We start from the raw sequence: 27,471 nt of genomic DNA, 5'->3' as shown, positions 1-27,471 counted from the left end.
TCTTTCCAAGGGGCCTGGGGAGGACACCCCAGGCCGCTGCTCAGTACTGTCTCTCCTGCAGGCTGGGGTCTCTCCTGCAGGCTGGGACCTCACCTGTGTGGGAGGGTAGAGTATGTGTCCAGGTGAACAGAGCCGCCGAGGCCCAAGGCCAGCAGGGTGGGACGGCTGCAGCTGTGGCTAGCTTCCTGTGCTTGGGCAGGGGCCATCCTTCAGAACGTCAGGTGTCCTAGTGGGCTGGACCCCTCAGGCCAGGGGTGACTCAAAGTCCCCAGGTAGGGCTGGGGTTCTTCTGGGGTCAGTGCTGTTGCTACTGAGACCAGCTCCCCTTGTAGATGGCAGGACATGAAGAGGTGGGCCGGGTGGACAGTTCCCTCCTGTGGAGACACCTGTGCACCACCCAGCGGTGTGGGTTGCCCAGAGGGCTCTGGCGCAGCAGAGCTGGGCCCCAGACTACCTGCTGGTCGGTCCTGTGGATGGTGCAGGCAGGTTGCCGGGACTGGCCCTGGCTCTCCCTTGGCCAGGAGCTCTGTAGGCATCTGGCCCCCTCCTGAGTGTGTTGCCCTGCCCGGAAGCTCCTGCAGCACCCAGTGCTCCTGGAAGAGAAGCAGAGGCGCCCTTCTCCAGCCTCCCCCTCCCCAGCCCATCAGCAATTCAGTTTGTGTGCGCGGGAGGGCGGGCGAGCGTGGAGTTGAGCTAACAAGATGTATGGATGGGTGGGTTCCCACAGGCAGCTGTGTGCAGGGCTCGGCAGGGCGTGGCTCCTGTGTCGCCCACGGGCATCTCTCCTCTCTGAGGTCAGGGCGGTGTGGGCCAGGGGTCCAGGAGCTGCCTCTCCAGCCAGGGCCTTTGCCTCTCTAGCTCCAGCATACCCCAGGTTTTCGGGGAGTCTGGCATCCACCTTCCTACCCGTGAGCCACTTGGATCACCATGGAAACAGCAATGTTCTCTACGGGCAGCATCGTTTCTATGGAACCCAAAAAGGCAAGTGGCACGGGGGGCCTAGCATGGGGTGCAGGGCATCCCAAGGGGTGGGGGGTGGCAAGCTTCCAGGCACACGCCAGGGCAGCCAGCCCAGGGGTGCCCTCAGGAGGCATCCAGCCTAGCCGGGCCCCTGGAGGGTGTAAACCCTGGGTCTAGGACCACCACCAGGGGCAGGTGGGGTTCCCAGGCTGGGGCGCACGGGGAGAGTCAGCAGGCTCAGCTCAGCTCCCGGGAAGCAACTGTGGGGCCTGGCTGCCACCTCCTGCCTACCTGGCTGTGCCCTGCACTCTCCGCCAGCTGTGGGGACCCAAGGTAGCCCAGAGGAGGATGTCCTCAGTGAGGGACAGGGGAGCCCATAGAAGCCCACATTGCCCCACACACTTGCAAGGCCTAGGCCAGAGCAGGGCTGCTGACAGTGGCCACTGGGTAAGGTCAGAGCAGAGCCCTGGCCTGTGGACAGAAGATGGGCTGCCTACCCTGTGGCAGCAGATGCCACCAAAGAGGGCTGCTGAGTTTGGGTCTTTGCTGGCAAGACGGAGCCAGTGGGCCCTGGGTATGACAAAGGGCAGGCACAGCTCAGGCAGGGACCACAAATCAGGAGCCTGCAGCAGAGGGGGCCTGGCCGGAGGGGGCAGGGCAGGTCCAGAGGCTTCACCCCCTGTCTCCAGGTTGGGGTTTCCGGAGGGCCATTTCCTTTACATTTAGGACGCCCCCCCCCCCCGCACCATGGGCACACCAGAGTGGTCCCTGGAGCCTGGGCAGGTGTTGGGCTAGTGGCCACCTTTAAAATGACCTACATGCGGTAGGACCTGAGTGCAGATGTGGAGTCCCACAGGGCTGGAGTCGGTGGCATCAGGAATGGGTTGGGTCAGGGGAGGGCAGATGGTCTCAGATGACCCCAGTTCCTGGCCCAGGCTGTGGGGGGTGACTTCAGCTTAGATCTAGAGAGCCTGGGTGCTGGGTCGCTGGACACTCATGGCCCATCAGTGGTGAGGCAGCCCGTCCACAGAGGACAGGCACAGTTTACCACGTCCCTGGGGGGCCCAGTGAGGCAGAGAAGCCAGCAGGCCCTGGAGGTGTCTGGTCAACCCAGGGTGCAGAGAGCCTCCTGCTGCCCCTCAGTACCTTCTGCCACAGACCCCAGACTCAGGGAGAGTCCTGCTTGTCTGGACTCCGTCCAAACTACTGTGGGCACCTGCAGACTGACTAGGGCCCGGAGGATCTGGCCACGCCTGAGGGGGCTGTTCTGTGGGCAGCAGAGCCGGCCAGCTCCCCCGTGCTCCTATCAGCTCTGGGGGACTGCAGCTGTTTTGACAAAAGTCTGTTAGGGGCAGGCAGGTGTCTGGACTCAGCCCCAGAAGCCCCACCCCTGAGCCAGGGCCCAGGGACTCCAGGGGCAGTGGGCCGGCTGATGTGGAGGCAGCCACTGGCCCTAGGGGCTTTCAAAATGTCGTGGTGGAGCCTCATCCAAAGGACGGTGTTTGGCTTTGGAACCTGAGCTGATCAGGTCTCTCCTGGGCTACCTCTTCCCTTGTCTCCAGTTAGCAGGAAATTGGCAGGACTCGAGTGACCGAGGACGGGTTGGCGGGTTCCGTCTGTGCCTCAGCTCAGGGCTTCACCCTGCCGCCCACCCACCCAGCTGGGCCAGGGAAGGGGCAGCCCCCAGGGTCCCCCAGAGGCAGAGGTCTGGCCCAGGTTGCTGGGCACGGCCCCAGGGTTGGTCAAGAGCGGAGGGTTTGCCCCAGGCCCAGAGGCCCCAGCTGGGCTGCGAGTCCATGGACCACAGAGGAGCCTGGCACTAGGGCCAGACTGGCTGGGCCCCGAGCTGGGGGTGTGTGGATGGGGGGGCCACTTTCCTTCCTTCAGCCCTCCTCACCCGTGTCCACCAGCCCCAGGGATGCAGCGAGCTGTCCAGGGGCCAGGCGGCTCCCCCACCCAGCCCATCCTGCCTTCTCACACCCTCAGCCTTGCTCCTCCCAGGACACACGGCACCTGGGGACACTTGGGGGCTGCAGGCAGGCTCACACCCGGGGCCACCCACAGTACTAGACCCTGGGCTGCAAGGCCACCCTCTCACCCGGTGCCTGGCCAGCTGGCTCTGTGGTGGCTCACCTCACAGGTACACCTCGCCTGCCCCAAGCTCACCCTGCGTTGAGCTCCCCAGGGCCACTCACTGTCCTGGAGACTCACCCTCCTTCCACCCACCCCCACTCTGAAAGTCTCCAGGGCACAGGGTCGGGCAGACAGGAGTCAGGGGGGGGCCCTGCCGGGGCAGCTCTAGGGTGCTGGGCCTGAGTGGGCAGAGCCAGGAGTTGTGCCTCGTGGGGAGAGGGCTTCGGTTTGAGGAGAGACTGTGGAGGTGGCTGGTGGAGACGGCTGGGCAGCTCTGAATGTGCTTAGGCCCCTGAACTGTACACTTTGAAGGCGAATCTCATTATTTATTTTCACCACGAGTTTTTAAAAAGTGGAGGCAGAAACCTTCCTGCAGGGTGACCTTGATGGGTGCCAAGGGGGACCAAGGGACTCCTGCAGCCGACGTCTTGGGGAGTCTGGGTCCCTACACCACTGACCTCAGCTCCTTCTGCTCGCAGATAACTTCTACCTGCGCAACTTGCCCCCCCAGCCCACGCTCCTGCCCTCCAACCACAGCTTCCCCGTGGCCCGCGCTGCTCCTGCCCACCCCTGTAGCCGAGAGCGGGGCGAGGCCGGCCCCCCGTCGAAGGGCCCCAGGGAGTTTGACCGCTTCCTCACGTCGAAAGAGCTGGGCAAAGAGAAGGCCAGCAAGGCAGTGGAGGGCAGGGAGCGGCCAGTGGAGGAGGATGGCGGCAAAGAGAGGCACAAGCTGGTGCCCCCCATGCCGGTGGACGGGCCCTGCAAGGAGGGCGGCCCTGGGCCCCGGGGCTCCTGTGAGGGCCGCCCCAAGCACCTCACCTCCTGCCTCCTCAACACCAAGGTGCTCAATGGTGACATGGGCAAGGCCGCACTGGCCAGCTGCGCTGGGGGCATGCTAGGCCGGCCCGGTGCAGGGGTGACAGCTTCGGGACGGGCCAAGGAGGTGGTGGGCCCCCCGGAGCCCGGGCCGGCCTTCAGCGAGTGCCTGGAGCGGCGACAGATGCTGCACCACGCGGTGTCCTACACGGTGCCCTCTGGCCTACCTACCGGGCCCCCCCCACCCCTCAGCACAGCTGCTGGGTCCTTCCCCTGCCTGCAGCTGCACACGGGCCCCGACGGGCTCTGCCCGCTGCAGGACAAAGTCTCCCGGGACCTAAAGGCCAGCGGGCCCACCTTCGTGCCTTCTGTGGGACACCTGGCCGACAAGAGCCGCCCCTTCCAGGCGGCCGAGGCCTGTGCTGTGGCAGGTGAGGGCAAGGACCGGCACCTGGATGGGGCCCTGGTCCCCGACCACACTGCGCCCTACGGAGTCTCCTACACTCACCTGAAGGCCGAGGGCAAGGGCGAGCGGCGGCCTGGGGGCTTCGAGGCGGCCCTCAACCCCCGGCTAAAGGGCCTGGAGTACCTCAGCAGCCGCCCCGAGGCCTCCTTCCCTGGACTCCCCAAGGGTGGTCTGGACAAGAGCGGCTACTTTGAGTTGCCCGCCCCCTCGCAGGACTGTGCCCGGCCCGGTAATCAGGACCTGCTGGGTGGGAAGGCCGCCCAGGCCTGCTGCACTTTAGACAAAGCTGCCAACAAGGAGGCCCCCGCAGCACCCCCGGGGGCCCAGAAGGTGGCCCGGATCCGGCATCAGCAGCACTTGGCCACCCCTGAGGTGGAGCAGGGGGGCAGCGGGCCTGAGGTCAAGCGCAAGTCCCTGGAACTGGCCTCTCTGGGCTACGGCGGTCCCCACCTGCCCCCGTGGAGTGTCCAGGCCGGTCAGGGCACCACCATGCCCATCAGTGAAGAGCGCCAGGGCAGTGCCTACCTGGACCCCTTCGGCAGTGGCCTGCAGCAGGCGGCCCTCCTGTCTCAGGAGCTGCCTGCCCCGCCCGACGAGGTCTCGGCCATGAAGAACCTGCTCAAGTACAGCAGCCACGCGCTGGCTGTGGGCCAGAAGGCGCCCTTCGTGGGTCTGGGCGGCCTCAAGGCCAGCTGTGTCCAGCAGGAGACAAAGTTCCCCGCCTCCAAGGGCCCAGGCGCAGTGGACAGGCCCGACTGTGCCCGGAGCCGGGAACACGAGGCCGCGCAGGTAGACGGGGAGGTGCGGCAGCCGCCTGTGGGCATCGCGGTGGCCTTGGCCCGACAGAAGGACACAGTGAGTCGGCCGGAGACCACCTACAACACCAACAGCGGGCGGCAGGGCCGGGCCGCCCCCGCCTTCAAAGGTATGGCCCTTCACAGGCCGGGAGACAACCGGCCCAGCACCCAGGGTGTCCAAGACCAGCTGGCCCTGCCTCTGCCTGGGCGTCCGGTTGGCCCCCCACGCCCTCCCCTGGAAGGTCCTCCACAGCCCCCGGAGCCAGGGAGCCCCCCTTGGCGCCTCAGCTCCCAGCTCAACACAGGGTGGTGCCTGCCTCTGCCGGCAGTGGTGCCCCCTCTCACCCTTCTGCCCTCCCGACCCTGTGCAGCTGGAGGGGGCCCCCGTGCCACACACGCCCTGGACCTGGAGGGTGAGGAGGAGAGGACGCGGCTGTGTGATGACCGCCTGGGGCTGGCTGGCCGCGAGCTGCTGCTACAGTAAGAGTCGGGCTGTGGTCCTGGCCGGGGTGGGGTGCCTCCCAGGTGGGCCTGCCCGCCCAGAGCCCTCGAGGGAGAAGGGGCATGGTGGCCAGGACGTCGACAGTGGCCTTGTCCTGGGCAGGGTCCCACACCCACCAGAGCCTTTCCTGGAGGGCTCTGCTCACTCCCGCTGCCAACAGGGCCGCTGCTGGGAATGGAGGCCTCCGGCACCAGGCCCAGGACCGGGGGCCACCTGTCACCTCCAACCTCCAGCTCCCTTCCAGGTTGATGGCCACGGGGTCGGGGAGCAGGGCAGGGTCAGCCAGGTGACAGGGCTGATTCTGGTGATCTTACAGGGACAACAAAGACCTCGTGGAATTTGCCCGGATTCACCCCTCAAGCGGCTGCCCTGGAGAACTGGCCCCCCACCTCGTGATGCAGGGTGGCCAGCTGGGTGGGGACCCAGCCCCCCATCCCCACCCCGCCCACCCCCCCTGGCTGCCCCGCACCCGCAGCCCCTCTTTATGGATGGGGGGACATTCCTATGGTCAGTGCTCTGAGGGCAAGTGGGGGCTGGCCTGGGGCTGGACCTCCAAAGGAGGGATGTCTGAGAGTGACAGGGGCCCCCACTCATCCCATGACCTCTGCTCCCCAGGCCTCGGGCACCCTGCCCTGCACCAGAACCTGCCCCCTGGCTTCCCCACCTCTGTGCCCGGCTCGGTGCCCTCCGTGTTCCCCCTCCCCCAGGATGCCCCCACACAGCTCCTCATCCTGCCCTCGGAGCCCACGCCCCACGCCACCCCTCACGCGCTTGGTAAGGGCCTGGGGCCTGGCTGTTTGCACCTGGGGCTGTTGGCAGAGGGCCTGGTCGGGGACAGTCTCTGGGGAGCGGGAGAGGGTGAGGCAGGTGCCTGGCAAGACCCAGGTGGGACTTTGAGGTGGATCATCTGGGGACTGGGTGGGCTGGGAGGACTGAGAGGGAGGGGAAGAGCGGGGTAGGGCCCCCCTGCCCGGCTGGGGCTGACTGCCCTCTGGCCCTGCCTACAGCTGACGTCATGGACCAGGCCTCACTGTGGCCCCCCATGTACGGGAGCCGGGGCCCCACCTCCCACATGCAGCACCCGGGCCAGCTCCCCGTGTACTCCCGTTCTCAGCTGCTGCGGCAGCAGGAGATTTACGCCCTGCAGCAGCAGCAACAGCAGCAGCAGCAGCAGCAGCAACAGCAGCAACAGCAGCAGCAGCAGCAGCGGGCTGCCCAGGCCCTAGAGCTGCAGCGGGCTGCCCATTTCCAGGTACCACCTTGACGGCCACAGTCAGTGGGCAATTTCCCCCTCCCTGGCTGGCCCCAGGAGCCCCTCCACGCCTCCTGGCAACAGAGGATGCACAGGTGCAGAGGGGCCACCTGGCTGACCCTCTTCCCCAACTCAACAGCGGAAGCCTGAGGACCACCACCTGGAGCTCGAAGAGCCCACCCAGGAGAAGGCCCTGAAGTCCACCCACAAGCCAGTTGCCTTAACCCCCATGGCCAAGAGCGGCCCCTCACCTGCCGCTGCAGGCCCGGTCAAGCTGCCGCCCTGCTGCCACTCACCCACCCTGAAGCCCCCTACCAGCTGTCCCACACCACCACCTGGCCCCAGCGCCCCCTGCACTTTATCCGTCTGCCCTGCCCGCAGCCCAGGGCCCAGCTCCAAGGTGCCCAGCGCCGAAGACAAGAGTGGGGAGGGCCGGCGGGCCGGAGCCCACCTCACCACATTGGAACCAGGTGAGCTTGGGCAGCACCATCCTGGCCCCACCCGCTCCTGGACAGGCAGAGGTGATGACAGGGTCTGCCTGTCACCAACCCAAGCCCCCGTCGGGCGCTGGGGAATGCCACCTGCCCCTCCTTCCTCCTTTTCACCTGGCTCTGGACGGGTCCCCGCTGCCTCCCTCCCTGCCCTTGGCAGTGGGGGCTGGGGGAAGGTCAGGCCTGGCGGCCAGCTCTGGGAGCTGATAAGGTGGCAGGGCCCTTGGGGATTCCAGACCAGGACCTGTCCCCAGCCCTGAGCCTGGGCCTCAGCAAAGCTGGGCACCTCAGCCAACGGCGACCAGCAGCCCAGCTTGGGTCTGAGCAAGGAGGGCCTGTGTCCACCATTCCCCAGCCGCCACGTGGTTCTCTGGATCAGGCTGAGAACCGAGCTCTGGAAACCCGTGTGGGACATAAAACCCCTCCCAGTTCCACAGTGAGGAGACTGAGCCCAAGAGGTTTTGTGTTGTTCTTAGGGAGTTAGTGGGCGCCATGCCTCCGCGCCTGCCGGCTCTGTCCGGGGAGAGCCCTGATTCAGGCATCATGCTTAAGCCCCTTCCTGGCTGGCCACACTGTACCCTCCAGAGATGCCCTGGGGCTCTCCTCCTGCCGCCCCCCAGGCCGCTGTGCCCAGGCCCTGCCTCAGGCCCAGAGCGCTGGCTGGCGGGGACCCCCAGCAGGGTCGCCCCGTCCTGTGGCAGGCAGAGCCTCACCTCCTGCCCCTGCCTCTCCTGACCTGTTCCCTCTTTCGCAGACCTGCCTCCAGGATACCTGCGCCCCACGCCTGGCCTGGGCTTCCCTGCCTCCCTGCCCTCGGGAGGGCGCTCCTCGGACCTCCCGGACCCCGAAACTATGCAAACTGCCGCCCCAGGGGCTGAGCCTGCGAGGACGTTCCTGCCCAGGGAGCCACCCCCCTGCAGCCCCAGGGGCCTGGAGGAGTCTGGGCTGCTCTCAGGGGCCGGGGAGGCCACCCAGGACCGTGCCGCCACACCCCACCCTGCTGAGCGGGGACCCCCAGGGAAGGCAGAGGACCCCAGCCCACTTGAAGGGCTGCAAGAACTGCAATTTGGGGCCCTCCTCGAGGGAGGAGCCCCTGAGGCCACTGGCCAGGCTGATTCTACTCAGGGAAGGGCGCAAGCAGAGAGGACCAGAGAGGAGGGGGTGCAGGGACCCCCACTGGGGGCCTCCCCTCAAGCCCTGCAGCAGCAAGCAGGGAGCCCTGGTGCCCTGGAGGAGGACGAGGAGGGCCTGGGGCTTGCCCCGGAAGAGGCCCAGCTGCAGGAGGGAGGTGTGGAGGACTCCGAGGAGGACTGGGGGGCTCCCAGCAGCAGCCACCCACCCAGAGCACTGCTGGGGCTAGATGCCTTGGTGGCCGCCACTGTGGACCTGGGGGACCTGCCCAGCCTGAGCCTGCTGGACCCTCTCCCCGCCGAGACCTCTGGGCCCCCCAGCACCGCCACCCTGCCCCGTAGCTCAGGGATTCATGGAATCGCCCTGCTCAGCGAGCTGGCAGACCTGGAGGCCCAGCGACAGAGCAGCCAGCGGGCCACGCCAGGTGAGCTCTGCCTGCAGCCTCCCCCAGGGCCCCCGAGCCTGGCCCTGGGGACCAGGCCACCCTCCATGTGGTTTCCGAGGAGGAGGGCAGCACTCGTGTGTGCTGTCTGCATTTCCCCTGGGACATGGTCAGACCCAGGAGGCCTGGTGACAGGAAAGGGGCAGTCAGCTCCAACCTCCCCCTCCGTGGGACCCCCGCCACTCAGCTCCATGGCTCCTGGCCCCGGGCCTGGTGTGGCCAGTGTGGGAAACGTCTGCCTCTCCTCCCAGGCCCAGGGGACATAGCACCAGGCAGGGGTTGGCTGGACCACCAGGTCTGAGCCTCCGCGCTGAGTCAGCAGGCATTCCTGCTCCAGGCAACCACAGGACAAGGAGCCCCTGGGCTCACCAGCCACCCAGGACCCCAGAGTGTGCAGCGCAGGGCGGTGGGCCAGCAGGGTGAGCTGAGACTGCGGCCCGCTGCCAGGCTGGGGCCTGACCACCTCAGATGCCCAAGGGCCAGCCTCGGCTTGGCAGGTCCCAGCTCTGCCCCCACCTTGTCAGGACCCCACATGGTCCCCTCCGGCCCCCAGTAGTCCACTTCCTCTTCCTGCCAGAGAAGTGCCATCTTCCCCTTTGACCCCAGAGGAAGTCCCTCCTGGGGGGAGCACCCCAGCCAGGCACGGTGCTGCAGGATGTCTGTAGAAGGGCCTCACAAAGCCCTGGTTTTCCTGGAGCACAAGGCTCCCCACGCCCATGTGCCTCTTGTGCTGTGTGGGGAGGAGTGAGTGTCCCTGTAAAGCCGATTTCCCCCAAGGCCTCTGTCCCTCTCGGCGGCGTGTGGCTGCAGGGAGGCCTGGCCTGGCAACCACTCTGGCTGTGACCTGGGCAGGGGACACGCCTGCCCTGGAGGTGTACCCAGCGGCCCTTCCAGGGCCCTCTGCTCCTGCTGGAGTGGACTCCCAGCCGGACCCCCAGGGAGACCTCGCTGGGCCTCCTGGCCACATACAGCAGGGTCACCCAGGGTAAGCCAAGTGCCAGAGACTCCCGGGTGAGCATCCCGTAGCAGTTGAGGGGATGGCTTAAGGGGCACCAAGTGACTGTGGCGCACGTGTGCACTTGTGTGTGTACGTGTGTGTGTGTGTGTGTGTGCGCGCGCGCACGCTGTGGCTGCCAGCTGGACCAGGGCCCATTCATTGAGTAAATACATGCAGAGCACGTGTTCTGCGTAGGAGGCCAAGTTTCGCAGGCCAGCGCAGGCGCGGACTGTCAGGCCAGGTCTCCTGCAGTCAGGGTGGTGGAGTGCAGGCTGCCCCAGCCACCCTGCAGCAGCCACACCCCCTCCGCCCATCCCTTCGATGGGCTCTTCCTGAGCCATGTCCAGCGGTAACTGTTCCTTACAAGTACAGGGACCACTTTGGCTGAAATGAACCTGATGAGTTTCATTCTGCACCACAGAGCAGGATTCAGAGGGACCCGTGGGGCCCGGACCCCGGGGAGACCCCAGGGTAGTTCAGGCCCCCTGCTTCCGAGGCCTGCAGATCCATCTGTGTGAGGCCAGTGAGGGCTGCACACCTGTGGCCTCGAGGGCACCCGGAGAAAGCGCAGGGGAGGAGCAGAGAGGCTCTGGTGGCTCACAGTGACCCCCAGGGGCAGGCGACCAGGGCTTGTGGCTGAAAGGGGCTTGTCGATGGACCTCTGCTACTGCCCACTGAGGGAAGTCCCCAGCCCTCCTCCCACTGGCCTTGACTGTGTCTGGAGGTCTGGGAGTCTGGCAGCTGCCCCTCTGGGCAGCCCCAGCAGCTTGGCCCCAGGTCTGCAGTAGACTCACCCTGTCTTCTGGGCTCCCTGCCTCCTCGCCCCGCACGGGGCATCCCTGATCCTGAAGACGAGAACCCGCCCGTCCCTTTGTGGTCGGGTTCCGGTGCCCTCAACAGGGCACAGCTGTGCCCTCCCGGGAGGTCCCCTCGGCTGTGTCTGCTCTGACCCGCAGGGTGGGCCCCCCACCTGCCCCTTGCCGTTCGGAGCTCTAGGTGGAGAGACCCTGGGGACCCTGTGACAGCTCCTCGGCACGCACTCCTGTCTGCTCTGCTGACTGCAGCGCGGCTGGCAGGTTCTGTCTTTGCAGCCAACTACAATCCATGATGGTCTCTCTTTATTCTGATGACCAGATGGCCCAGGTTTGGCCGGAGGAGCCCTTTGGCCAGTTCCTGTGTGCTGTCAATGTGTCCCTGTCATTGATACTCAATGATTTATTTGTTTTTGGTACCGAGATTGAACCCAGGGTTGCTGTACCACTGAGCCACATCCCCAGCCTTTTTATTTTCTATTTTGAGACAGGATCTTGCTAAGTTACTTAGCGTCTCTCTAAGTTGCTGAGGCTGGCCTTGAACTTGCAATCCTCCTGCCTTAGCCTCCAGGGCCACTGGGATGACAGGCATGTGCCACCACACCTGGCTCCTGTCATTGCTTTCTGAAGTACCAAACATACACCAGCTCCAGCTCTGACTGCACACTGGACTGTCCCTCCCTGGCCCTGACTCCAGGGTTTCCCTGGTCGCGCTGTCACTGGTGAGGTAACCTGTGACACCCGGCTCGGCCCCCACTCTGGTCCCCAGGTGAACCTCTATGCCTTCTCCCTTACTGTGGTCAGCCATGCCCACTGCTGCCTACCCCGGGCCAGAGCTTGCAGTCTGCTGTGCCAGGTGGGCTGGGAGGAAGGGCCGGGCACAGCCCAGCCTGCCTCGGGGCCTGGAGAGGTGCAGGGAGTGCTGGGGGCAGGACTGGAGGAACTGTGGGGGCCTCCAGGAAGAGAGACAGAGCAGGAAGCTGCACCCTTCCCGGGCCAGGGCCTGCTCTGTCCCCCCGAACCCCCCCGCCAGGCCTGGCCGCCCTGTTCACGAGGAATAAGGGAATTGCCATCCCCCCTCCCATGACTGCCACCACCCTGCAGCTGCTCCTGGGGTCTCCGTCAAGCTGGCAGGAGGGTGGACAGGCGCATGGACGCAGGGGAGAGCAGTGGGTACCTCCTGGAGGTGGTGAGCTAGTCCCTGGAGCCACCGTGACGAGCCCAGCTCAGCCGTGTGGGTCTGCCCCGGAGTGAACTTGGCTGTGGCAGTGCCGTGCTGGCTCTGTGTCCTGAGAGACGCCGCTGCCGGCCGCACCACAGTCGGCTCTGGGCAGCAGTTGCCCTCCCCAGTGTGGGTCCTTCCCCCAGGGCAGGAGCCTCGGGCCCCCGGCCATCTGGCCCTGCACAGGGGCTTCTCCCCACCTGAGCTGCTGGGGCCCAGGCACCTTCCCTGTGGCCTGGCCCTGGTCCTTAGTCCTCACTTCAGGACTGGGCCCTCCAGGGGCTGGGGCTGTGCTGCAGTGGGGACTGACATCAGGAGTCTCTTTCAGGGCAGTGTGTACCCTTACTGACCCTCCTGTCCCCCCAGCAGAAGAGGATGAGGACGTGCTAGCCTTCAACCTGCAGCACCTGGCCACACTGGCTACCGCCTGGTCCCTGGTAGAAGCCGCCAGCCCAGACAGCTCCTTCTCCTCAGCCCAGCCCCCTGCTGCGGACCCTGGTGGCCCCAGGCTCACCCCCCGCATGCAGATCCTACAGCGCAAGGACACCTGGACCCCCAAGACCAAGCCTGTGAGTGGCCGTTCGAGGGCACACAGCCAGTGCCATGACAGGGCAGGCACTGCCCACCAGCCCTGCCCTAAGGCTCTGGCCCGGCTCTCAGGCCCCTGTGCCCCTGCACACAGGTCTGCCCCTTGAAGGCTGCCATCGACCAGCTGGACACACAGGAGGTGGAGATGCGCATGCAGCTGGCAGAGCTGCAACGGCGCTACAAGGAGAAGCAGCGAGAGCTGGCGCGCCTGCAGCGACGGCATGACCATGAGTACGTGGGGGCTGGAGCTGCGGCGCCCACCCCCAAGGGCCTCACACTGGGGTGGCACCTGGGGCAGATGCAGATTCCAGCCAGGCCATGCTGGCTGCCTTTGGATAGGGGCCTCACCAGGGTCTCCAGGAAGCTGGGGTCCCGAGGCTCCTCAGTGGTGGTGATAGCCCTGGGACCTGGGGGTGAGACTTGAGACAGAGCAGGCTGTCTCCCAGAGACCAGTCCACAGGGTGCCGAGGAGAGGGGGCCAGTGCCAAGGCGGTCTGGCTGGGAGTGGGGCTCCAGGAGCAGAGGTTAGCCTGCAGGGCCCTGGGGGCCGGACAGCTGGAGCCCAGAGCCGGGAGGGGCCGGGTTCTGCAGCCAGAGCTGCAGGGTGGGCAGCAGGGTGGGCAGCCTCTGACAGCTCTCCTCTGGCCCCCAGGAGAGAGGAGAGCTCTCGGAGCCCTGCGCGGCGGGGGCCTGGCCGCCCCAGAAAGCGCAGACACTCCAGCTCGCTGTCTGCCCTGCGTCCCGGGGGCCCGCTGGCCAGGAGCGAGGGCAAGAAGGCCAAGTGAGTGTGGGGGTTGGGAACAGGGTGGGCAGGGCTGGGCTGGCGCTCACGGCCTGGACAGCAGGGCTGTCTGTCCCTGCTGCCTGGGCTGCAGCTGCCCTTCACACCTTATCTGAAGGCCCAGCACGGCCCTTCCAGGACTCGAGGACAGGGTCCTGGGGACAGAGCCCCACTGGGGCGGGCACTGCCAGTGCAGACACCCGCTGCAGCCCCCGTGTCCTTGCCACCCTCGGGAAGCCCCGGCCCCCATGTTCGGCCACACCGGCCCCAGGACCTGGCCCCGTGTGTGAGGCGGCGTGGCGTAAACGGCTCTTTATCTGCACTGTATAAAGTCGTGGTCACGCTGCGCTGCTGCTCACGCCGCCACGGAGGTTATTATCCATTACCCGCCCGGCGCTGTCGACGCCGCACTCCCGGGCCGGGCATAATTGTCCTTCTCGGCTACAAATTGCCTCTCCCGGCAGGCCCATTTACATAAATCCTCCGAGCTCCTCAGAACGCGATTGGCGCGCGCGCTTGTGCACCGCATCAATCCCGATGATTTGGTAATAATAGTTAAATCGGCACTAAATGGTTCCTTCAATTAAGACAGAGGCAAAAAATTAATCTCAGGGCTTTATGTCACAAAACATTAGCAAATGCAGAGAAGGTTACGGGGCGGGGAGTGTGCGTGGGCTGCAGGAGGGGGTCCACCATATGGCTGGGCATTGCCCGGTGGTCCCTCCCTGCCCAGGTGTCTCCCAGTGGGGGTCTCCCTTTGAGAACCAGCAGGCACCCTGGGGCTGCTGGGCAGGAAGGGCCACTGGAGGCCAGGCCCTGGCCAGGGTCTCTGTCGTGGAGCCCGTACAGAGGCATGGCAGGCCTGGCAGCTTCTCCCCGCCCTGCTTCACTGCAACCCCAGCCTGAAACTTTGACCTCAGGACAGCATTGCTGACCCAAGAAGCCGCAGCCTCAGGGCCGGGAAGGAAACCCAGCCCAGAGAGCAGGTCTCTGCCTCTCCCCCACCTCCGGCTTCTGTCCCCACTCTCCCTCCACACGCTACAAGACTCGAGGCTGCAGCCAGCAGTTGGGCCCAGGGGATGGGCCCTCTGCCCTGCCGGAAGTGGGAGGGTCAAGCAGGGTGGGCAGGAAGCTGGGGGCTAGGAGGATCTCACTGCAGGGCTTCCTGCCTGGCCTTCTCAGCCAACAGAGGCCCGGCCTCCTTGCTGGACAGGAAGGTGACGAGGGACGTCTGGCCCCATGAGGCCAGACTGGGTCAGCCTCTCAGTCCCCGTCTGCGACCCAGTGTCACGAGCAGCCACACTCCCTTCTGCACCCTGTGGGCAGGGCAGGGTTGACGGGCTGCAGAGCCCCCAGCCCCTGTCCAACTGCGGGCAGGCAAACAGCACCCCAGTTTCCCCAGGCACGTGGGGTGGTGGGGAGCATTGAGCCTGTCTCCTGCGGCACTGATCCTGGGTCAGCCCAGCCCAGCTCCCCGCCTGGAGGAGGCCGCGCAGCTGCAGGCCCTGGGGAGGTGAAGACACAGCCCCTCTGGGAGGTGGACGGTGGGGTTCAGCTTCCTCCGCAAGACCCCCTGGGAGGGCTGAGCCTGTGGGGGCCCCAGGGGACTTGGAGGGAGAGTGTGTGTTTATGTGGCTGTTGCCCCACCCACCCCTTCTGAAATGGACCCTGACCTCAGGAAGCTGTCCCAGTGCCTTCTGTCCCAGCTCTGGTAGGGCCTGGCCTTGGACACTTGCCCAAGGCCAGGCCTGGACTCGTGTGCTCCCCACCCCAACCTTGCAGTAACCGTGTTACTGTCCCGATTTCCAGGTGGAAAGACTGAGTCCACTGCCCCAGTCACCAGGGGCCAGGTAGCTGCACAGCCCTGGCTCCTGGGGGCTGGGCTTCCTCTTGGGGGCTGGGCCTCACCAGTGGTTAAGACTGGACACCACTGAGAGCTTTCTCCCCAGCAGGGTAGAAGGATGGGGTGGGGTGAAGAAGCACCCCACTTATCACAGCCCTGCAGGGAGCAGGTGCAGGCACTGAGGTGCCCCGATCGCCAAGGGCCTGTGGTCAGGAGGCAGAGCATATTGGTGGGGAGTCAAGTGTCCAGAAGAGCTCAGTACTGGCCCAGACTCTGACCCCCGACAGAGACCCATCCTGGAAGGCACAGGGGGCTGTCCTAGGCACACAGGGACGGTGGGAACAAGGCTTAGGCTCCTGGGCAGAGCTGCTGTGCCCATGCCTGTGCCCACCTTGCCCACCACTGCCTGTGCCCCCAGGGCAGTGAGGGCCAGCCTAAGCCTACTGTGTGCAGAGCTTCGAGGCCGCGAGGAGCCCAGGAAGAAGCGGAGCAAGCTGGAGGACAGCGTCTATGTGGGCCTGCAGCCGTCCTCCGGGGTGAGTCCCCAGCCTGTCCCCCAAGATGGACCTGAGCCATGTTGACATGGGGACAGGGACACTGGAACGCCCACTGCTCCTGATGCCCTCCGTCCTCCAGCAGGGGTGGCCCCTGCAGACAGGCCGAGCACCCTCTGGGGAGGCTCTGAATGCAGGGTTCACCGGGTGCCTGCCTGGTGCTGGCCCTTCTGCTGGGCCCAATCTCCTTCACCCAGCACCCCCAGGGCCCCTGAATAGGATGCTGAGGAGGGGCCACTCAGTGGGGAAGGAGGGCAGTGCCACTGGGGCGCTGCCTTCAGCCCAGCGTTGGCAGAGGCAAGCCCAAAGGCCTGGAGGCTGTGGCCACAGTGGGCCAGGGTGTAGCCACGGCCTCCTCGTCCTCAGGAGAAGGTGCGGTGCAGGAAGAGCAACACTCAGGGTGAGCTGGGGTCCTCTGTGGCCCACCAGGTGGCCCAGCTGAAGCCGAAGGTCAAGAGCAAGGGTCTGCCCAGTGGCCTCGGCCCCTTCCAGCGAAAGGAGGCTGCCCCAGGTGGGCGCATCCGGAAGAAGCTGTCCCGAGCCAAGAGTGCCAAGGTGTCCAGGGCAGCCCGGCACTCACAGCCCGGCGGTGACGGCGGCAGGGAGATGCCAGTGGGGGCCACGGCACACGAAGCAGGCACGTTGCTGGTGGGCAAGGTCACAGCCAGGTCTCCAGGCCTGGAGGCGGGGGACAGGGGCGTGGGCACTGCCAGAGCCAGGTCAGGGCTCATGGAGCTGGCAGACCTGGGAGGGCCTCTCACTGGGACCTCTGGGAAGGAGCCCTCCTGGCCAGGGCAGAGCTCAGCGGCTCTCCCTGTGGAGGAAAGAGGCCCTTGGATACATCCTGGAAATGGGGGTTAAAAATAGCCTCTGCCCTCCCGGGCCTCCATCCTGCAGCGTCCGCCCAGGGGTTATCTCCCCAGCAGCCGTGTGTCCAGGACCAGGAGCCTGGAAAAACAGACACTTCCTCCCTCCCAGCCCCTCCCCCAGGGCCAGGGGCTGCGGAGAACAAAGGGAAGCCCTGCTGTTGGGGGGGGCAGGAAGCTGGCCATCTGGGCCCCCAGGATGCAGAGAGGGGACAGAGGGGACGGCTGCCTAGGGAGGGGCCCAGCCATGCAAATTGGGGCTGTAGAAAGAAAACCCCTTCCCCTCCCCCACCAAACACCCTCAGCTTGAGGGCTGGGTCCCCGGTTCCACCCGGAGCAGCCCAGAGGGAGTTCACGACAGGCTGCACCTCCAGTCCCCACGGCCCCCCTCCCACCCCCAGATGGCAAGGCTCAGCCCCCTTTGCTGTCCCCAGGCAGCGGCTATGACAGTGAGGACTGCCAGGCCCTCCTGGAGACGGCGGGGGCCCCCACGGAGCCCGGGCTGGTGCTGCACCCGGGGTGTGGGGCAGCGGTGCTGGGGCCCTCGCCCTCTTCCGTGGTCAAGATGGAAGCCAACCAGAAGGCCAAGAAGAAGAAGGAGCGGCAGGGCTTGCCAGGTAACAGGAGGCCAGGCCAGCGGGCAGCGGGCAGCAGGGCTGCACCCACAGCCAGAACCAGGACGGCCTCCCTCCCTCCCACAGGGGCCTGCCGCCTGTCCAGCCCCGAGGGCGAAGTCAAGATCAAGCGACGGACAGTGAAGGCCAAGGTGGGCGCCAAAATGGAGCGGGCCCCAGGCCGGCGACCCCCAGGTGCACCGGGCAAGAGGAAGTCCAAGGGTAAGGCCGACAACGGCCTGCGGGCAGAGCCAGGTGCCACTGCCACCAGGGACACCCTCTTCAGTCCCGCCCAGGCCTTCACCTGCCGCGAGGAAGGCAGCAAGCTGGCCAGTGAGCGTCTGCAGAGAGCCACGCGCAAGAGCACACTGCTGCAGCCCGTGCTGCGGGTGAGGCCAGCCGGGAGGGGACTTCTGCGGCTCGCTGCTCCCTGACCCCAGGCGTCCAAGCCAGCCAGCTGGGCATTGCCGCCCTTACCACTGCCCCTCTCTTCCGCCCCCCCTCCACAGAGGAAGAACGGGGCCCTGTCCATCGCCCTGTCTGCCCGCAACGCCAAGGCCATCCTAGGAAAGGGCAGGAAGCTGGGCAAGGTGAAGAGCAAGGCTGTCGGCACCCAGGTAGCAGCCCGCCCAGCCTGGGAGCCGGGCCCGGCCTCTCCTGCCCTGCCTGACTCCTCTGGCCCCCAGGCTCAGGGCCGAGCGGTGAGCCGGCTGCTGGACACCTTCGCTGCGGAACACGACTTCAAGTTCGCCCGAGACAGCAGCTTCTCGGAGGAGGAGGAGGAGGAGGCCAGCAGCCCCCTGAGTGTGGAGCAGAGCACTGCCCTGGGTGAGTAGGCGGGACGGGCACCAGGCTGGGGGGGGGTGGGCTGGTGCTGACGCTCTCCCCCACAGCTCGATCCTGCACCATCCACAAGGAGGACCTGCAAGACGGGCTGCCTGTGCTCATCCCCAAGGAGGACAGCCTGCTATACGCGGGCAGCGTCAGGACCCTGCAGCCCCCCGACATGTGAGGCCCGGTGTGGACGGGAGGGAGAGGGCTACAGCTGCAAGTCCCCCACAGGCCCCTCACGCTCTCCCATACCCTCAGCTACAGCATCGTCATCGAGGGCGAGAGAGGCAATCGGCAGCGGATCTACTCGCTGGAACAACTACTGCAGGAGGCGGTGAGCGAGGCGCCCGCCTGGGGGACAGCCTTGGGGGTTACCCTGGGCCTGGAGAGAGCCCCTGTGGCCAGGCCCCACCTGCTCACAGGCCACTCTCCTCTGCCCACCACCACTCGCTGCAGGTTCTGGACGTCAGGCCACAATCCAGCCGGTACCTCCCGCCTGGCACCCGGGTGTGTGCCTACTGGAGCCAGAAGTCTCGCTGCCTGTACCCAGGCAACGTGGTCCGAGGTAAGCATGTCCAAGAAGCACCTGGGCCAGGCTCCCTCTGAGACCCTGTGGACCTGGGGACCCCACCCATACAGAACTTCATGCCGGGGAGGACGGAGAGGCACACCTGGGCCTCTGCTTAGAGCCACACGACAGGAGCAGCTCCCAGGGGCCATGAGAAGCCAGGAGGGCCTGGGCAGAGAGGTGCCCATCTCCAGCCAGGCCGAGGGCTGGGAGGACGGACTCAGAGCCCAGTGCTGGGTCCCCAGATCCATTGTGCACACACCAGCTCTCCCGAGGCAGACCTCTGGTGCCAGGGCAGGATGGCTGGAGGCTCCTCAGAGGAGTGGGCGGAGGCCTGCGGGACTCTCCTGGAAGGGGCCTCCTCCCAGGTGACTTGGCTAGAGGTGTGTGTGCACCTGCACAGGTGCATGCCCTGGGGTGGAGTGGCCTGACACCTGCCAGCCACGCCCCAGTGGCAACTCCGGGGCCAGCGGGGACTGGAGAGTAGCAACGTCCCGCTCAGCACCCCCCCCACCCGCTGTCCCTCCTGCCACGTGCTCAGGCGGTGCCCCCTCGGCAGGTGCCTCCAGCGACGAGGAGGAAGACCTGGACTCCGTGGTCGTGGAGTTTGACGATGGGGACACAGGCCACATTGCTGTCTCCAACATCAGGTTGCTGCCTCCGGACTTCAAGATCCAGTGTGAGCACCCTGCATGCTCCCGCTCCCCGGCCAGCTCTACCTCAGCTCCCAGAGAGGAGGAAGGGAGGAGGGGGTGCCCCTCGGGCCCCACTGAGCCCTTCTGCCCGTTCTGCAGGCACAGAGCCCTCTCCAGCCTTGCTGGTGTCCAGCAGCTGCCGGAGGACCAAGAAGGCAGCCAACGAGGCCCCCCCCTCCAGTGAGGCCCCCACCCCCAGCCTCTCCCCTAAAGCACAGGATGGCCCCGAAGCCACAAAGACCCCTGGGAAGAAATCCATCGTCAAAGACAAAGCTGGTATTTGCAGGACTGCAAGAGCCCAGGGCAGGGAGGCCCTCGTGGGGGTGGGCAGCCCGGGAGGGGGAGCACCCCCGGGGCAGCCTGGTCGGGCTGGGGAGGGGCAGGTGGAGGCCACCCGGGGACCCAGCTGGTGCCGCTGACCCTACCTGGCTTCCCCCCCAGGCAAAGCAGACCTCCTAACCTCAGGTGCCAAGTCCCCCACGGGGGCCTCGGACCACTTCCTAGGCCACAGGGGCAGCCCCCTGCTGAGCTGGTCAGCGGTGGCGCAGACCAAGCGCAAGGCGGCGGCGGCGGGCAGCAAAGGGCCAGGGGTGCTGCAGAACCTCTTCCAGCTCCACAGCGCCAAGAAGCTGCGGGCCCGCGAGGCCCTGTTCCCCACACACACCGCGGCCGCCCCTGTGTTCGGCAACGGCTTCCGCGCCGACTCCTTCAGCAGCCTGGCCAGCTCCTACGCACCCTTTGTCAGCGGGTCTGGGTCAGGCCTGCCCGGGGGAGCCCACAAGTTGCTACGGGCCAAGAAGTCTGAGCGGGCGGAGGCCGAGAAGGGCGGGCGGCGGCGGGCAGGCAGCGAGTTCCTGGTCAAGCTGGACCACGAAGGTGTGACCTCCCCCAAGAACAAGAACTGCAAGGCGCTGCTCGTGGGTGACAAGGACTTCGGCCCCAAGCTGGGGCGCCCTCTGCCCAGCCCCAGCTATGCACACCCGGCCCTCATGGGCAAGGACAAGAAGGGGAGGGCACCCGCCCACCCGCTGCCCATGGGGCTGGCTCTGCGCAAGTACGCAGGGCAAGCCGAGTACCCACTGCCCTGCGACAGCGACTGCCCCAGCTCCTACTCGGACGAGGACGAGGACGGGCCGGGGCTGGCCGCCGGCATGCCCTCCCGCTTCCTCACCCGCCTGTCCATGTCCTCCTCCTCGTCCGGCTCGTCCACATCCTCCTCCTCAGGCTCCATGTCCACCTCCAGCCTCTGCTCCTCAGACAACGAGGATTCCTCCTACAGCTCTGACGGGGAGGACCCGGCCCTGCTGCTGCAGACCTGTCTCACCCACCCCGTGCCCGCCCTCCTGGCCCAGCCCGAGGCCCTGCGCTCCAAGGGGGGCAGCCCCCATGCCCACGCACAGCGCTGTTTCCTGTCCAGGGCCACGGTGGCCAGTGCAGGTGCGGGCACCGGCCCCAGTGGTGGCAAATCCAAGCTTAAGCGCAAGGAGGCCTTGAGCTTCTCCAAAGCCAAAGAGCTTTCCCGGGGGCAGCGGCTGCCCTCCGTGGAGAACCGGCCAAAGATCTCAGCCTTCCTGCCTGCCCGGCAGCTCTGGAAGTGGTCGGGGAACCCCACACAGGTAGGCGGGCTCCTCTCCCCAGGGCCCAGGGCCAGCAGAGGAGCTCCTGTCCCCAAAGAAACTGGGTTCCTGTTCCTTTTCCTGTCCACACCCGAGTGCGGCTCTGGGGTAGCTGGGCCTCCTTTGGACGGGGCAGCTGCCTTTGTCCTTGCCTATGCTGTCCTACCAATGACTCTGCGCCTCGGCCCAGCAGGTGCCTGTGCCCTGCTTCCCCTGGGCCATGTCCCTGGGTAGTTCTGGGGGCTTTTTCTGAGTAGTTGGTGGGGACTGGGGTCCAGCTTTGGGGGGCTGCAGGAGGTGGCACCACGTGGACGTTCCTGGTACCTGAACTTGCTCGTGGGTGCCTGGGGCTGTCCATGGGGCCCTTTGCACTTGTGGACAGTGCTGTGCTGTGGATAGTGCTGTGCTGAACACAGGTGCTCCACTCTGCCCCCGTTCTGCCATCGGGATCACTGCAGTCTTCCTGTCCCGACCCAGTGTGCAGGGCAAACCCGGGCGTGGTCCACTCCCAGGACCAGGGTCTGTGCCTGGCAGCACAGTGTGGGCATTTCTGCCCTCCCAGGAGCCCTGGGGCCACACCCAGAGGCCACACTGTTCCTCCTGCTCTCACTAGACCTGTTCTCCTCTCCTGGGCACTCCTCACCTGCTGCCTCTGGCTGTCCCCCTGCAGAGACGTGGCATGAAGGGAAAGGCCCGGAAGCTGTTCTACAAGGCCATCGTCCGGGGCAAGGAGGTGCTGCGCATTGGGGACTGTGCCGTCTTCCTGTCGGCCGGGAGGCCCAACCTGCCCTACATTGGCCGCATCGAGAGCATGTGGGAATCTTGGGGCAGCAACATGGTGGTGAAGGTCAAGTGGTTCTACCACCCCGAGGAGACCAAGCTGGGGAAGCGGCAGAGTGATGGGAAGGTGAGGGTCTGTGGGGGTGAAGCAGGCACGGTGGGGGCAGTGTCTCAGCAGCTAGGGCCAGCGGAGCGGCCTCTGGGGTGCCTGCCTGCTGGGAGCCCTGGGAGCCTTGGGGGGCACCTGCCTTGTCCCCTGGTGCACCCGGGTCCTGCCTCCCGAGGGCTCTGGGACCCCTCAGCACCTGGCACCCAGCAGCTCACTCTCAGGACTCCCGGCAGCCCCCGCCCTCCGTCCCCCCTCCCGTGCCCCTGACCCACACCTGGAGAAGAGTGGAGCTTCCAGGCCTGTGGAGGAGCCCCCTTGGGGGTCTCACAGCATGGGGTCCCCAGCGCAGGCTCCCGGCCTCTGTGAAAGCTCTTCTGTGACCCTTCCCGAGCACAGGGTCCCTCCGGGTGGTGGGGCGCGGGCTGAGGCCGGCCCCGACGCCATGCGCCCCGCCCGGCAGAACGCGCTGTACCAGTCCAGCCACGAGGACGAGAACGACGTGCAGACCATCTCCCACAAGTGCCAGGTGGTGGCCCGGGAGCAGTACGAGCAGATGGCCCGGAGCCGCAAGTGCCAGGACCGGCAGGACCTCTACTACCTGGCGGGCACCTACGACCCCACCACCGGGCGCCTGGTGACGGCGGAGGGCGTGCCCATCCTGTGCTGAGCTGCCCGCTGGGCCAAGCGAGGAGCCCCGAGGTCGGGCTGAGCCAATATGCAAACCCACCCAAGGCTTTTCCGTGATTCTCCCTGGAAAGAGCGCTCTTAGGCGTGGACCCCAGTCCCGTCCATCTGCTGTGGAGGGTCAGGCTGGCCCCAGGCCCCTGGCCACTCTGCTTTCCCGCATCGGCAGTTCTCGAGATTCGTATCCAAGCCATATTTCCTATACCTCCGACTGTCCCACCAGGGAAAGCAGAAATCAGGTGTGTCGTCTATTTATTTCTCTATGTAAATATTGTATTTCTGCGGGGAAGTTTTATGGAAAAAAGTGGAAAAGGATTTTCCCCCCACTGGCGTGACGAGGGTGTGTCTGTGTGTGCGTGTGTCTGTGTCTGTGTGTGTCCGCGCGAGCGTGTGCAGGGATTTTGTTCTGGAGTTTTCTATGGAAATGCGCTGTTCTCCTCAGCCTAGCTGAGTCCCCGAGGGGGCGCTGGTGTCAACAGAGGTAGCTGGGACTGGGGGCAGAGATCCCGGGACAGGGACCCCGGGACAGGTCGGGCGGGACCTGTTGCACCCTGTGATCTCTTCAGGGCCGACTGTAGACAGAAGTCACACTGGAGTTCATTTCCTTTCGAGACATCTGTTAGGTAAAGGAAGAATCGGGGTTGGGGGTGGCAATGAGGGTCCCCCTGGAAAGAAAGGATTCCGGGCCAGGAGACGAAAGCAGGCTCCGTAGCCCCCCACCCAGGAGGGCAGTGGCCAGGCGTACCTTACCTCTGCTTAAAACAAAACAAAAGCGAACAAGTGTTTTAAGATATGAAAAGAAAAGGCGCTGTCTTTATTTTATGACCTAAATATTCCCGGTCGTTTCTGATTTCCGTTCACATGGCCAGTTTGTCACAGGGAGCAGGGCTTGGTCAGCCCCGACCCCCTTCTCACCACCAGGCGGGGGGTGTGAAAGACACCCTTCCCCTCCAGGTGCCTCCCCGTGGCCCACAACCATGGCCAACCTCACTGGCCTGCTCAGGCACAGATGGTGGAGAGCCCTGTGGAGGCCCTGGGGTGGGGGGAAGGACCCTCCCCTTCTCCTCTCTTCTGACCCGCAGCCCCCTGCCTGCTCCACCCCGTAGGGTTTCTGGGTCTTTCTGTGGCCACTTGGCAGGACAGACTTCCTGGCCTGGCAGGATCATGCCTGGGGCACGGAACAAGCATCTCCTGTGCCCACACCCTGCCCCCCCAGGCCCTGCCAGAGGCCCTTGTCTCAGAACTGTGTTGGGGGACACATGCTCCCCAGGTCTGGTCACCAATTCCTCACCCCATTGGGAGCTGCAGGAAGGCTCCCAGAAGGAAGGGTGTGGGTGGACACCCACATCCCAGTCAGGCCCTCTCCGCCCCTTCCTTGGCTCCGGCCGGCCAGGAGCCCAGCCCCAGCCTTGTTTCCCCAGCTGCTGCCTGTCCCCCCCACCCCACCCCCACCCCATGCTCTTGGTGGCTCTGCGGGGCTGTTGTACAGGGCCCCCGGCACCCAGCTTCCCGCTCCCCTCCCCCAGCGTCTCCACGCGGGTGCAGTCTCTCACTCCTAGTGGTGGTTGGGGAAGTGCTCACAAGGTCCCGCGGGAGGCCAGGCAGTCCGAGTGTCCAGAGAAGGAAGGCACCGGCGGCTGGCTCTAGGGTCCAGGCTGCTCAGCCCCAGGGCGAGAAGTGGCAGCTCGGGAGGGCCTCCCTCCTGCCTGTGAAGCTCCCCTCCCGCCCGCCCGCGGGGCTCTCCTGTGTCCACCTCTTTCTCTCTTTCCTTTCTCTCCGTGTGTGTGCGACTGGCGCGACCCCTCCCCACCGTGGCTAAACGTGGCTAAAGCACGATCCTTGTAAATGTGTAACTAAGAGGATGGTTGGATTTTTTTTTTCAATGTAAACACTAAAAATAAAACAAACAAAAAGTTTTATGAACAGCAAACTATGTAAAGGCATTTTAGTATTAAATTTTTTATTGATAACTTGCTTAAGAATAAATATATGAACTATTGTACAGGTTTTCTGTGGTCCGGATCATGACTGTGTATGTGTGTGTGTGTGTGTGTGTGTGTGTGTGTGTGTGTGTCACAGTGATTTCCCAGAGACCCTGGCACTCCTGGAGGCTCAGCGGACACATCCAGGCCTGCGATGGGGAACCTGGGCAGGGTGTCCCCGCCTGCCTCTGTGTTAGCCTGAGTGGAGCCCGCAGGGCGCTGAGCCCAGCCAGGAAGGGCGCGTGTGACCAGCATGGACTTGAACCCGCCGACATGGCCAGAGTGGGCACCCCTGGGAGGGGAACAAGATGGGTGAGGGAGGTTCCCCAAAGCCCACTCAGCGCCCTGGACAACGGGAATGAGTACTGCAGACGGGACGGGGCACCGCCTCGGGGGGCAAGGAGCACGCACTCAGCATCCCAAGGCGGCAGTCCTGACTGTTCCCCGGGACTGTGCAGCCCCAGAGGCAGGCCCGAGATCGGGGTGCACTGGGAATGGGGTACAGCACACACCCCAGCTGTGGACAACCCCACCCAGGGGGCTACAGACCCAAGGAAGCCTAGCACTCTCCAGGGCCAGGCCGCTGGGTGGGGGTCCCTGGGGGGCCAGGTGGCTGGGCAGTGGAGCTGTGCCGTGTGCACACAGGCCCGCCCTGGCTGAGGCCGCCCTTCCTCCACTCCTGCCCTGCTGGGACCCAGAGAAGGACCCTAAGTAGGCAGATGGGGCACAGGCTGGGCCAGAGGCCTGGTGGGCTGAGGGCTGGAAACTGGGGGGAGGAGGAGGCCTGGCTGAAGGCCACCAAGGGGCCTGGGAATGTGAGCAGGGGGGATGAGCCTCGGGCAGGTGACCACTGGGCAGCCCAACCAAGCAGGACCCATCTCGAGGGTTCACCTTCTCTGAGGAGGTCCGCAGGAGTCTGGTGAACCCAGGAAGAGGACACACAGCCCAGCCCCATGGCCATCCCCACCCTGGCCTCCGCCCCCTCGTCCCCAACATCTGTGCCCTCCCCTCCCACCCTCTGCTCCATCCCTGCCCTTTCCTCCTCCCTCCTCATCTCAGGCAGGTGGTCCTGGCCTTCCAGAACCTCCTGCCCCAGAATGGGGCCCGGGGCCAAGGGCAGGGCGTCAGGGGAAGGACAGGGCTGCGGATTCCTGAGGGTTAAACATGTAAGAGTACACTTTGATCAAGACAAACGAGGCATTATGCGAAATGCTGAAACAAGATAAATGATGGCCCTGGGTGAGTGGGATCAATAGACTGATGTTTCATCAGGTAGAAATGACAGCCCCGCCGATCGCAATTCGTTTTTAATACCACAGACCAATCGGGGACGAGGGGGCTTTAATTGCTGGTCCAGGCCAGGTTGCAGGGCTGGCGAGGCAGCGAGGCTCAGACCAGGCCAGATGTGGGGGAGCTGGCTCCAGCACCCAGCCAGCCAGAGAAGGCCACTCCCGGGCCTCCGGGTGCGGGCTGCAAAGGTCAGAGCAGTGGTGCTCCAGGAGAACCCCTCTCAGGCTCCCTGTCCCAACCTGCCAAGCCCCCTCCGTTCCATGAGGGTCAGAGACCTGGCCTCGGGCTTTCTGTGCCCTTCCCCGGCACCTGCACCCTGTGTACCCCACCAAAGGCCACCTGCTCCAACCTGCCTGGGACAGTGACAAGAGGCCAGCCTGAGTGGACAAGCTCCAGGTAGACGGTCAGGCTGTGGGTCATTCAAGGTCAAGTCCCCTACTCAGTAACACCCCCTCTTGACTGCACCAGGGAAACCAAGAGGCCCCAATAATGCCATCCTTCGCCTGCCTGGACTCCAGGGAAGAGGTGGGCAGGGCACGCAGCTGACTTGGCATCTATCTGGCTTCCAGACTAGGCCCCGGTACCACCTAACGCTTCCCTGATGACCCTGGCCTCAGTGTCCTCACTTGTGAACTGGAGACCTCGACTCTCCATTGCTCACCGACCCTAAGACCAGGCAGCCTAAGGGACTTCCGAACCAATATGGGCAGGACCCACCCACTCCACTTGAGGCCAGGGCAGGGAGAGACGGCCCCCCTGGTGCCTCCTCCTCCACTCTCCTCGGCCTCCAGGCCGCGGGGATACAGCAAGGCCTGGGCCTCGTTGGGAGAGCCAGCCCCCACCCTGCTGTTAGGTCAGGGTCCTGGCTTGCTGCACAGCTCCGCAGGGACCAGGGAACTGTGGATTCCCCAGGCCGTGGCTCGGGGACGGAGGGCTTCACTGAGTGCCTGCTCCTGGGGTACATGGGGCGTGCATGCAACCAGCCCTGTTGAGAGACCCCTGGGTGTCAGCAGTGCAACCTGCCATGCTCACGTGAAGAAGCTGGAGACCAGCTCCAGCCTGCTGCAAACACCCTGGTCTTGGCCAGCCAGCCCAACAGACCCGCCACACCCCTGTCCCCTCAGAGCAGGGCACATGTTCTCAACCCCAGCCATGCGATCCCTCACCACATGGACACTGCTTGTTTCTCAGCCATCCATCCCTCTGTCCTCCCCAGGCTGATGCAGAGGCCTCCCAGACCCACCCTGCCCCACGGTTCGAGCCACCCTCCCCAGAGCCGTGGGATGGTCTGAAGGCCCCCTCACAGTACTTCGCTGAGAGGGGAAGTCAAAACCACCCTCGCTACGCGTGAGCCTCTAACAGGTTTATGATCATGCCCCTTATCAGGAATCTGTTCTGGTTTATAAGAAACAGGCTTGGGATGCAGCTCCCGGGGGTGCTGGCCTACCCTGAGAGGCCCTAAGTTCAATCCCAGCGCTGCAAACAAAACAACAGAGACAAGCTCTGGCCAGCAGGGCGGTGACACCGCTGCACGGCTGCACCGCAGGTGCCAGGCCTCAGTGCTCCCTCCACGGCCCCACAATGGCTCCCTTTTTCTGGAGCCTGCAGGGATGGTCTGGGCAAGCCAAGAGGGAAAGGCCACGTAGAGG

At 65.3% G+C, this 27,471-nt stretch overlaps 1 protein-coding gene across 13 annotated transcripts in view; it reads left to right on the top strand.

Moving 5' to 3' along the window:
* The window catches only part of Bahcc1 (BAH domain and coiled-coil containing 1), a 59,080-nt gene extending 34,523 nt beyond the window's left edge, over nt 1-24,557 (top strand). For 5 of the 13 annotated variants that reach the window (XM_078041448.1, XM_078041437.1, XM_078041439.1 and 2 more), the window contains 26 exons: nt 859-981; nt 3,573-5,300; nt 5,544-5,652; nt 5,835-5,918; nt 5,991-6,181; nt 6,290-6,448; nt 6,682-6,926; nt 7,066-7,396; nt 8,172-8,972; nt 12,388-12,590; nt 12,704-12,840; nt 13,262-13,390; nt 15,652-15,769; nt 16,154-16,428; nt 17,092-17,270; nt 17,355-17,656; nt 17,777-17,884; nt 17,954-18,095; nt 18,161-18,275; nt 18,357-18,432; nt 18,555-18,663; nt 19,226-19,345; nt 19,461-19,637; nt 19,803-20,977; nt 21,648-21,884; nt 22,327-24,557. In XM_078041448.1, the coding sequence (XP_077897574.1) occupies nt 859-981; nt 3,573-5,300; nt 5,544-5,652; nt 5,835-5,918; nt 5,991-6,181; nt 6,290-6,448; nt 6,682-6,926; nt 7,066-7,396; nt 8,172-8,972; nt 12,388-12,590; nt 12,704-12,840; nt 13,262-13,390; nt 15,652-15,769; nt 16,154-16,428; nt 17,092-17,270; nt 17,355-17,656; nt 17,777-17,884; nt 17,954-18,095; nt 18,161-18,275; nt 18,357-18,432; nt 18,555-18,663; nt 19,226-19,345; nt 19,461-19,637; nt 19,803-20,977; nt 21,648-21,884; nt 22,327-22,533 (7,580 nt within the window). In that variant the 3' untranslated portion in view covers nt 22,534-24,557. Of the gene's footprint in view, nt 1-858; nt 982-3,572; nt 5,301-5,543; nt 5,653-5,834; nt 5,919-5,990; nt 6,182-6,289; nt 6,449-6,681; nt 6,927-7,065; nt 7,397-8,171; nt 8,973-12,387; nt 12,591-12,703; nt 12,841-13,261; nt 13,391-15,651; nt 15,770-16,153; nt 16,429-17,091; nt 17,271-17,354; nt 17,657-17,776; nt 17,885-17,953; nt 18,096-18,160; nt 18,276-18,356; nt 18,433-18,554; nt 18,664-19,225; nt 19,346-19,460; nt 19,638-19,802; nt 20,978-21,647; nt 21,885-22,262 lie in introns of all 13 variants that reach the window. The other 8 variants (XM_078041445.1, XM_078041440.1, XM_078041442.1 and 5 more) reach the window with 8 other exon arrangements.
* Nucleotides 24,558-27,471: the final 2,914 nt, after the last annotated feature.

The sequence above is a fragment of the Ictidomys tridecemlineatus genome, chromosome 3 (assembly GCF_052094955.1).
Source record: "Ictidomys tridecemlineatus isolate mIctTri1 chromosome 3, mIctTri1.hap1, whole genome shotgun sequence".
Taxonomy (NCBI): Eukaryota; Metazoa; Chordata; class Mammalia; order Rodentia; family Sciuridae; genus Ictidomys; species Ictidomys tridecemlineatus.
This window is presented reverse-complemented; position numbering and strand designations above follow the sequence as displayed.